General features: G+C 47.9%; 1 protein-coding gene across 1 annotated transcript in view; it reads right to left on the bottom strand.

Moving 5' to 3' along the window:
- Positions 1 to 3,317: 3,317 nt before the first annotated feature.
- Positions 3,318 to 11,215, bottom strand: part of Niban1 (niban apoptosis regulator 1) — a 158,282-nt gene continuing 150,384 nt past the window's right edge. The window contains exons 13-14 of the mRNA XM_075988216.1: positions 9,499 to 9,610; positions 3,318 to 7,644 (exon numbers count right to left, since the gene is read on the bottom strand). Coding sequence (XP_075844331.1) covers positions 6,542 to 7,644; positions 9,499 to 9,610 — 1,215 coding nt within the window. The 3' untranslated portion in view covers positions 3,318 to 6,541. The remainder of the gene's footprint in view (positions 7,645 to 9,498; positions 9,611 to 11,215) is intronic.

The raw sequence follows: 11,215 nt of genomic DNA, 5'->3' as shown, positions 1-11,215 counted from the left end.
GATCTGGGGCTCCCACTGGTGGGGGAAGGGGATGGGCAATGGATGAAGGATCTGGGGCACCCACTGGTGGGGGAAGGGGATGGGCAATGGATGAAGGATCTGGGGCTCACACTGATGGGCAAGGGGATGGTCATGAATATTTGTAGATCAGTAAATAGGATTACAAAGAATAAAGAATGATGTCCGTGCAAGATGAACGTTGTAAGATCTGTTTGGTGGCAGGAAACTGAGTTTCTAACTAACTTTCTGGGACAAAGAAGTTGCTTTAATTTAGAGCAGTGGTTCTCAAGTTGATATGAGACCCTTTGCGGGTTGCAAGCCAGATATCCTGCATATCAGATATTTAAATTACAATTCATAACAGTGGCAAAATTAGTTATGAAGTAGCAACGAAATGATCTTATGGTTGGGGCTCACCACAACATGAGGGGCTGCATTAGGAAGGCTGAGAACTACTGCTCTAGAGAGAGGAAAGGAACGCTCTTTATAAGTGGGTCCAGCCAGGCAGTGGTGGTGCATGCCTCTAATCCCAGCACTCAGGAGGCAGAGGCAGGCGGATCTCTGTGAGTTCAAGGCCAGCCTGGTCTACAAGAGCTAGTTCCAGGACATGGTTTCAAAACTAGAGAGAAACCCTGCCTCAAAAAAAAGGAGGGTCCATATTTAAAGTTACCCTCATGGATGGCAGTTTTTTCAAAAGACTAGGATTAGTTGCTGTAGAAAAATATGCCAACTCTGAAATTATAAAATGTGTTTGTCCATTCCTCATCTTGAGAGGATAAACATGTTTGCCACGGCTCCTGACTGTCTTGTGAGTAACCTCACAGTACATAAGCAATGTGAATTTTGTTGCTTAGTTACACAGGGGAACCTCTTATTTTTTAAAAATGTTTTGGGTAGCCAAAGAGATGACTTAGTGGTTCAGAGCCATTCTTGCTCTTCTAGAGGACCCAGGTTTAGTTTCCATCCAGTGCCCCACACAGCAGCTAACAGCTGTCCGCTAACTCCAGTTCTGGGAATCCAGAACCCTCACGGCCTCCATCTGCACCAGGCATGCATACAGTGCACCTGTATACATGCAAGCAAAATATCCACACACACTAAAAAATAAATACATCTTTATAATACCTTAAACCTTAATCAAGCAAAGTATCTTTTTATTTTATTACGTATTTATTTTAAAAATCTTTATTTTTGTATAGACAGGGTTTCTTTGCCTCAAGCTGGTATAGACCTACATAAGTAGCTGAGGATGACCTTGAACTTTTGACCCTCCTGTCTCCATCTACCACGTCCTGGGATTACAAGCATAAGCCACCATGGCAATTGTTTGTTTTCTTTTTAATTTTTTTCTTTTAAGATGGAGGTCTCACCGTGTTGTTGACATTGTTCTCCAACTCCTGAGCTTGGACAGTCTCCCTGTCCCAGCCTCCCAATATTTGGGATGCCACCAGGCTTCACGCAAAAATCTCATTTGCATCTTTCTTAAGGGATTTAAAAAGCAGTACTAACATACTCCCTTCCCACAGACAGAGTGAGTATGCTGAAGGTCTAGAGAAAGAGGCCAGCCTCCTAGAAAAAGCTTAGGTATTGGCTGGGTTAGGGAACCCTGGGAAGATTTTCCCTCTAAGCCTGCAAAGGAACTTCTTAACCTTTTTGGATAGTTTACATCAAAGAGACCTTAGGAAAATCTAGTGGTGGTTGCCTACTATACTGAAAACTGGGCTTATAGTCCTTAGAGTGATTTTTTTTTAATGGCGTGTTTTTTCAGCACTCTCCCAGAGACGTGAGTATGCAAAGCACACGGTCATGTTTCATTATTACAGCAGATGTATCTCAGAAAGCTGAGGATGCTTAAGTAGTTGTAGCATCCCAGGCCCTGTGCTGAAGGAACAGCATCCACCCTATCTGCTTTTGTCTCCAGCTAGGATGGAGGGTGTCTATCAGTTTATTCATTCGACACATATCAAGAATTTTGTTGTGTGCAAGGATGCTGCTCCACTAGAGACACAGGAACGAAATAATGAAGGGTCCCTTCCCCAAAGGCATCAAGAAAGTTGATGTCCACAGTGGAGTGAAATAGGATAACCAGAGGTGGGTCAGTAAATTAGGGTCAAAGTTCATCTGCTGGGTGCTATGGGAACAGAGTGGAGGGTATATCCTGACTGGTCCTGATTCTTCCTGGCCAGCTGGAGGAAGGAGAATCAGCTGCTTTTGCTAGGTGAAGAATGTGGCAAAGATTCTGAGCTGTTCAAGCAGAGGCAGGTCCAAGGGACTGCTCCCAAGATCTCCATGTGTCCTCCCTAGGTCACTACAGCCAATAACCATGTCATCTAAGAAGGACCTGTGAGCAGAGTTTGAAATCAAACACTCCCACCCCCCAACTCCCATATAATGAATGTCTCTAAATAAAAAACCCTGGAGAGGTCATTCTAGATGACCTTTACACCCCGGAAGCTTGCTAGGCGAGCAGAGGGAAGGAGTGAGGAAGTGTCAACCATTTTGAGTGCTCCCATCCCTACTGGACTTGACATCACTACTGCAGGGTCATGTCATTAGTGGAAACCAATGCGAGCTCTAGGTTCTCCCCGGCAAGCTCCCTCCTGAGAATCTGAGTTTGGTAATGACAAGGGTCCTGCCCGCCGCAGCCACTACTAGCTTCCTACCATTCGCTTCAGCGTCGGCCTCAAAGAGGCGCACAGCGACTGTTCTGTGGACGAGCGGATTCACGGATAGACGAGCAACTGCAAATGTTGGTAAGTAAACACGGTCTTATTTGTGGTTACAGAAGAAGAAATGGTTTACTCAGTCTCGCCCACTGGAAATATACTTAAGTTTGAACAGCCGTCCAACTACATCAAGAGTTGCTGCCCACTGCTGGATTGTGGATGCAATCCAGTGCCCTGAACAATAAGCTTGTGTGTCATCAGAGCGGAATTTCAGTGGACATTACGTGGTGCCCAGCAGATTTCTCCCTGACAACAGGGAAGTTTCCGAAGCCAGCAAGGGTGACTCACCTTTCCATTTCTTCTTGTTTGTTTGCTTTTCAAGACGAGGTTTCTCTTTGTAACAGTGGTAGCTGTCCTGGAACTTGCTCTGTAGACCAGGCTGGCCTCAAACTCACAGAGTTCCTCCCGCCTCTACCCTGCCCCCAAGTGCTGGGACTAAAGACTTGCAACACTACCGCCCGGCTTTTTTTTTTTTTTTTTTGATTTTCACCTTTTTCGTTCCTAAGGACTGTTCCTTGCAGCTCCAGTAGGGCTTTTGCTTAAAAGACGAAGCCAGCCCCATCCCAAATAAAAGGCATCTGGACGGCCCTTCAGGGATGAATGTTTTATTGGAATACAGGCACTTGGCAGAGTAAATACATGGTTACAAAGTGTTTTCAGGTTACTGGCTTTATATAATGAATGCAAAAATAAAACCACAGTGTAGAATTCTTTTTCACCAAGTCCCAGACTTGAGAAAGCAAATCCCTGGTCATGTGTGTTCATGGTAAAGAAGGCTCGTGGCACCGGCATTTCTCGCATGGTGAAACTCGTATGGTTTAAGACTCTGAGTCAATAATGTCATTCCTTCTGCCATATTGAAATGACTAATGACGACTTAGCACTTGTCACATAACTTTTACCCCCAACCTTGGGTTAAAGTAGGACCTCCAGCCTGCTAGGCCAGCACTCCATTTGAAACCATACCCTCAGGTCACACTTTACAAAAATAACAAGTTAAAAATTCCTTTTTGTCTGGGAGGAGTGTGAAATCCTCTGAAGTCATTGGCTTTAATCTGAAGAGTTACACGGGCAAACGTGAGGATCTGTCTAATAAAATCTACAGAAGATCAAACCTGATGGCCTGCTATTCTCCACACCCAACCTCTTTGAAAACGACAACCAGAAAGTTTGTGTGTTTGTGTGCATGCACTCATGTGTGTGTGTGTGTGTGTGTGTGTGTGGTTAATGCATCATTCCATACAATGTGCCAAGTCACACAGGACAAAATGACAAGTGTTTTTTTTTTTCAAGAAAAAATCTTCTTTGTGAAAGGTCAGTAGGTAGCATAACTGGTTTAAACTGGAGTCTTGGCCAAGGACCAGGAGTCTGTAACAACTTTGACCAAGGCAGAGATTTGCCCGTTCAGATCACCAGCACCTTGCCTCCCATGGAGGCACCAGGACACACACAAATATGAAAGCGAGAGAAGCTTTGGACATGTCACCACCCACACAGACTACTTGGATGCACTGCAGGTTCCGCACCCGTCTCCCAATGGACCAGCTGCCTTGCCTGTCTTGGAGAACTTGGTGGTGTGAGACATGCATGGAAGGGTTCTTGGTGTTCTCTACGATGTCTGGCCTTCCTGATGGGCCCCAGCTCGCATCCAGTAGCATGAACTCTTGATTACAATTAGCTTCTCATGGGGTGAGCAAAAGTGGGGAAGAGGCGGGGTTCTGGCGTGGGGCTGGCATGAGCTGGGACTCGTGATAGCCATGGCTCCCCGAGAATGAAGGGCAGTGTTTGTGCGGTTAGACACTGTTTTCTTGGCTCCTCTGCCTTGCTGGGCAGTGCTGCTGGCCATTTGGCCTTCTGCCCCTTTAGCATTGGACTTTATTTATGGGAAGATGCAACAAGGTCAGAAAGTTAATGAAAAACCTCTCCCTGTCTAAAAGCAAGCCCCAAATAGCCCCTGCACAGGGCTGTGCCAGGTGTTCAGTTCCCACGTTTCCGGAGCAGTGTGAAACTCATCAGTCCATGTGCTCGGCCCTGGGATGTTAGAGTTACTTGGCATGCAGGAAGCCATCACTCAAGGCTGTGAGTTTCCAGCAGAAAGAACAAATGATAACTAATCCCTAATCTCAGTCCTTGAAGAAAGGAGGCTGTGGAAAAGACAAGAAGGAAACACAATTTTGGTTCAGCATGCTGAAGGCCAGGTAGAAGGTAAACAGGGACCACGGGAGATTGGCCGTAGCTTCCTTCCTTAATGGTGAGCTACCTCATGGACACCAAGTACAGACGTTCTATGAGAAGGTGAAATGATTCAATATGAGACCACACTGAGGTGATTGATTATTACTCATCCTTTATGACTTGGAAATCCCAGAAATGCTTTGTGGAAGAGGTTGGAGGAGGGGGAGGTCAGTAGCTAAATTCCTGCTCGAATGGCTGAAGTGTGGGATGATGTCTCTGAAGGAGATGCTTGACGGCCGTGACTGAAAGCAAACTCCAAAGACCGAGTGTGAGGCTCTGATGCTAACACGTGAAAGGAGCTTCCGTCCCGCAGCTTTCAGGGAACCAGCTGAGAATTCTCTGAGACACAGGAAGTACACCCCATGGCAGCTGAGTCCACTCATCCCTTATACCAATAGTTCCAGGCTGTACTCTACTTTAAAGGAGAATTCTTTTCTGTTTCCTTCAGAAAGAACAGTGGTCTTTCTTTTTGTTATGGTATGCCCAGGCTTGGTACCTGATAGGGTACCTAAGAAATTCATTTGCTGAACGATCAAGCAATGTCTACCTTTGGTGATGTCTTTGGCAATGACATAAACTTGAGTGATTTCATTCATTCCTTTGTTCATTCATACATTCACTTGTTCCCTTCTAAAAATAAACCAGGATTGTATAAACGGCGCTCATGGTTTGAAACTTAAAAATTGAAAAAAAAAACCTTTTTTTTTCTAGACTAAATTCTCATGAGCCCTTTAATTTATAGGAAGCAAAACACCTAACCTTTTGTTTATTACTCTGCCTAACAGAGCATGCACTAGCTGCTCAATTAATGTCTGTGGGAACTGGTAGGTTTTGAGTTAGAAAACTTAGCCACGCACTTTGCACAACCTAAGGCTGGTCGTGCCGGTGAAATCTCTGGCCCCATCTGATTTTGCTTAAAAGATGATTAATTCATATAAGTCAACAAAATTAACCAGCAAGGAATTGATGGCAGGATTAGGAACAGGGCTCCTCGATCGTTCCGCAGACCCTCCACCTTGGAATTTTGCTCTGCATCGCCTGAGATCTACCAGCCATGGCTGACTGGGCATTTCATAGGACAGGGGTGGCTGGTGTTCACGACTTCCTCTTTCTTGTGACCTGGTAAGGGACAAACGCCACTTAAGAGGCAGTGAAGCTGACACGCAAAGCTGGAGTCAGGGTAGACCTTTGCACTCTTGCTGAAAATACCTCAAAGTGCGGTCCCAAATTTGTGGCACATTCAGTGAAGAGAATATGGAGGTGCCAGGTCCTGCTCTTTTAGTCTCTGCTGCAGTAATGCTCCTTCTCTGGAGCCCCTTTAACTGCGTTGCACCCCAATACTCCAATTCTCTCATCATTTCTACTAAGATGCTAAAAGCAATCATTTACAGGGAGCAATTCAGCTCCCCAGAGTTGGCCTCAGTGTTCACACCCTGTTTACATTTCCTCTGGATTTATCATTCGAATTAAGGAAATAGTTCATTTTTAGCAACCCACATGCAATCCCCTATGGATGGATACCTGTAACTAAAACCCTTTGACTGGCAGTTTTAAAGGGGAACCTACAGTCAGGTTGTTTCCTAGCACTCCTCTGAGGGTTGTTCCGGGGAGCTCACTTCGTAATTACTCACATCTGGGCTGCCGCTGCCTGGAGCATCCTCTACCACCCACTGGCAGCTATGCACCTGGGCAGCACTGGCTGGTTCTGTATCCACAGCAAGGGCTGGGCTACCGTTCCCTCCCAGCACTTCTTGATCCCCAGAGACCTCATTCCTCTCCACCGAACAGACGGGATTAGAATTTAACGCAGCATCTTCTTGCAGCGTGACTGCCGCGGCATGCACGGCCTCGCCTCCTGCATGGGTGGTCTCCTGCGTGGAAACCATGGCTGGCGGCACCTTCTCAGTGGGCTCTGGAGCCGCAGGCAGCTCCCCTAAGGGACCCAGACAACTAGTGTCCTCAGGGAGACCCCCATCAGTGGACTGAGAGGTAGGGATGCTGGCCTCTAGCAGTGTCCCCGAGTCCATTCCAGGAACTTCAACTTTCAAAGGAGTAGGATGGGCCTCCTCTCGGACTTCACTTTCTTCACGGTTGTCCTGCTGCATGGCAGCTGTCTGGCTGTCTTCTTCTTTTTCATTTTCTGGGGGAACAGGTGTCCCCTCGAGCATATCGTTTTCCATCACGGGGGCAGACTCCACGGACACGGTCACAGTCAACAACTCTTTCAGCTCCTTCAAGGACCCTGGAGTGGTGATGGACTCTGGCCTGTCACAGGTTGGCTCTTCATTTCTAAGGGTCTCCCCACCTTCTGCCTCCTGCGCATGTGAGCTGAGAGGTCCTGCTGTATCCTCCGCAGTGAGAGCACTCCCTGCAGAGCTCACCACACTGGACACAGTCTCCTGCCCATCCCCACCTGAAGGAGGACTGGACTCAGGGATGGGAGTACTTTCTTCTCCAGCCAGTGAGTCAGGCATCACAGGCTGCTGCTTCTTTTCCTCTGGCTCCTGGAACACTTCATTGTCTGGAGCTCCTGGGGGAATGGCAGATACTCTTCTGGCTGGACTGGCCTGGTTTGACCCCATGGAGGTTTTGAGATCTGTCAGGCTAGATACACTTTCACTGGGCAAGGCCATGTTGTCTTCAAATAAATTGTGTTTCTTCAAGATAGCTGCCTCTGTTATCACTGGGAGAAACCAAAGAGCAAGACATGGCATTAACACTCTGCCAAGCTAACCCAGATGTTCTGATTTTATCCGGAAGTCAATCGTTCCTGCCAGCTCCTCTGACTCTTCAAATTCTTAGCTTCAAGACCCAGCTTAGGACAAACCTGTAGTAATGTTTTGTTTACGTTTTTACAAACAAAGCTTGCCTGAAGATCAGAGTGCAGAGCTAAGTCACATCTTTAATCCCAGTGTTTGGGAGTCACACACCTTTAATCTCAGCACTAGGGAGGTAGAGACAAGAGCAATATGGCTGGGTGGAGAGAGGACTATAAAGGGGAAGAGAGAGGAACTCACTGGAGTGTGGAGTCTGAGGTGTGATGGAGATACTGCAGTCTAGGCAGTCTTCAGTGTAAGCATTAGTGGAGGTAAAAGGTCTCTCCAGTGGCTGGCTGCCTTGCTTCTCTGATCTCTGAGCTTTTACCCCTTAATATCTGATTCTGGGTTTTTATTAAGAGCAAACCAACCTCTTCCAGGTAGCCTTTCCTTATGATCAAAACCTGCAAACTTCCCAGACTCTGAATCTTGGTAGCATTCATTCACAAATTTCTTCAACCAAGAAACCCTTGCCAGGTACCTCATCTGAGGCCAGCATTAATTCAGGAGGATAAAATAAAGCCTTGGCTTTCTAAGGGCTCGAAGTCTAGATATAAGAGTACCATTTACATCGGTGTCACCAGCTGCTAAGATGGTGGTTAGTTTGGAACTCCACTATGACAGGGGCAGACTTTCCACTTCCTTGTTTTGTCTGATTATATAGTGGGTATTCATTGCTAAGTGTACAGCTGAGAGAGCCTGTTTGGCCTGGAGTGTTTAAGATGAGCATTTATATGCACCCATCTCAGTCTCAAAGGCATGGAGGGGAACCAAGAAAGTAACAACAGTAACAATAGTGCCTGACCATTTGCCCACGGACCTCTGTGCAGGGTCGTAGTGTCTGGCAGAGACAGAATGGCTAAGGGCAGTGAGCATGTTTTTTCAGCAGCTGGCATTTGTGTCCGCTCTGACAGATGGCATCTCACAGCAGGTTTCAGGCAGAGGAGAGATTGTGGAGGAGAGGAATCTCCTTCCAGCTTACTTAGACAAGTCTGTGGCACGCTGTTCATGACCTTTGTGCAGACACCACGTCAACACCTTTGCCTTCCTCATCTGGGACCCCCTGTGATTAGCTACTGTGACCTGAGGCTTGTAGCCCAGTTCTCTTGTTGGAGGAGGTGTTTTAGTAATGAACACTAAATAAGTTTCACTCCCACAGACAGATGGCAGTCTCCTCCAAAGTATTTTCAATGTATAGCTATTCACAGTGTAATCCTAGACCGGGCCCCATTACCCAGCGCAGCGAATGCCAGCCTCCTAAAGAGGCTCTCGGAGTGCCAAGCCATTGTCCTGTGTCTCCGGCTGAGTGGAGGGGAGGAATGTGCTGACAGAGCAATTGTTAGGCCCTGATGTTGGAGTCACCTCTGTTCAGCTGTGAAAGTCTTTTGCTGTTCTGACACAGAGTGGCAAAGACAGATCAGGACGGACCCTCAATTCAGTCCCACTAAGCCCTGATTTCTTTCTTCTTCGGTGATAAAGCCTGAACTTGCAGAATTCACGCTTGCATTGAAAGGGGACTCTCATGGGCATATGGTGCACACCTCAAGGACGCACAGTTGAGGTTGGTCCTTTCTGTCTGCCTGTCCTCACTGTCCCCCTGTGCATCAGACTCAGCTGCAGCTCTTCCTCATTCTCACCTTACAGCCTCCCTGAGTTATTTCAGGAGTGTTTGAGTGTTTCCCATTGAGCATCCCCTCCAGGACAGGACAAGACATCCTTACCTTTCAGGGTTTCGTCAAGGAGGATCTGATACAAAATCTCTTCATAGACGTTCTCAACATGGATCATATTGGTATGATCTGCGAAGATGAACTGCTCGTATTTCTGAAGCTCCTGCAGAGTGAGAGATAAAAGGACGAAGAAGAAAAGATTAATATCAGAGGAGCGCAACGCCAAGTCACAGTGAAATTCCATCTCACGCTATCAGAATGGCAAAAAAAAGAAAGTCAAATGCTGGTGAGGGTGTGGAGAAAAGGGGAACCTCATACATGGCTGGTAGGTATGGGAGCTCAGTGAAGCATTATTTACATTAGTATGGACTTCCTGGGAAAACTAAAATTAGACCTACCGTGTAATCCAGCTACCACTCCAAGATATGGAACCAACCTACATGCCCATCAACACATGAATGAATAAAGAAAATTGATGTGGGGTTCCCCTCTGTATGCTGTAAGTATGCTTTATTTCCATTGGTTAATAAAGAATCTGCTTCTGCCTATGGCAGAGCAGATTAAAGTCAGGCGGGAAATCTGAACAGAAATATAGAGAGAGAGTAGGCAGAGTCAGGGAGAAACCATGTAGCTGCCCAAGAAGCAAGAGGTAACAAGCTACGAATCTTGTGGTAAAATATAAAATAATAGAAATAGGTTAATTTAAGACATAAGAGCCTGAGTCCTTGGCCAAACAGTATTGTAATTAATATAGTTCTTATGTGATTATTTGGGTCTGGGTAGCTGGAAAACTAAAGTGCAGTCTCCATCTACAAAATGGTGCCCACCATCTGGGGCATGGATCCATATAAGATGTAAAAATCCTTAAAAAAAAAAAGAGAGGGCGCGAGGCATTGGGAGCTGGGTCCCAGTCCTCCCGGCGCCCGGGCGGGCTCCACTGCCTTTGTTTCTGTGGCCTGCCTGCACCAAGGAGGGTAGGCTCTTTGTTTGCGAGCTGCCCAACCAGCACGGAGGCCTGATCTCTCGGCCCCAGGAGAACCAGCGTTGGGGTGAGTTTCTGGCCCGCGGCGCCAGCCAGGGACCGGGATCTCGGGGGTCCCTTGGCCTCCTGTCTTTCTTGGGCTCTCTGCAGGACCTCTATTCCCTGGTTACTGCCTCTTTCTTCCTGGCCCACCCAGCTTCCGTCCAGAGCCCTCCCCACTTGGCCCCCCCCCCCCCCCGCCCTCTTTTGGCGCGTGGCATTGGGAGCTGGATCCCAGTCCTCGGGGCGCCCGGGCGGGCTCCACTGCCTTTGTTTCTATGGCCTGCCTGCACCAAGGAGAGTAGGCGCTTTGTTTGCGAGCTGCCCAACCAGCACGAAGGCCTGATCTCTAGGCCCCAGGAGAACCAGCGTTGGGCTTCCGTCCAGAGCCCTCCCCACTTGGGCCCCCCGCCCTCTTTTGGCTCGAGGCATTGGGAGCTGGGTCCCAGTCCTCCCGGCGCCCGGGCGGGCTCCACTGCCTTTGTTTCTGTGGCCTGCCTGCACCAAGGAGGGTAGGCGCTTTGTTTGCGAGCTGCCCAACCAGCACGGAGGCCTGATCTCTCGGCCCCAGGAGAACCAGCGTTGGGGTGAGTTTCTGGCCCACGGCGCCAGCCAGGGACGGGGATCTCGGGGGTCCCTTGGCCTCCTGTCTTTCTTGGGCTCTCTGCAGGACCTCTATTCCCTGGTTACTGCCTCTTTCTTCCTGGCCCACCCAGCTTCCGTCCAGAGCCCTCCCCACTTGCCCCC

This window comes from Microtus pennsylvanicus, chromosome 10 (genome assembly GCF_037038515.1).
Source record: "Microtus pennsylvanicus isolate mMicPen1 chromosome 10, mMicPen1.hap1, whole genome shotgun sequence".
In the NCBI taxonomy this organism is placed as follows: Eukaryota; Metazoa; Chordata; class Mammalia; order Rodentia; family Cricetidae; genus Microtus; species Microtus pennsylvanicus.
The sequence above is the reverse complement of the archived record's forward strand: the minus strand, read 5'-3'. Positions and strand labels throughout refer to the sequence as shown.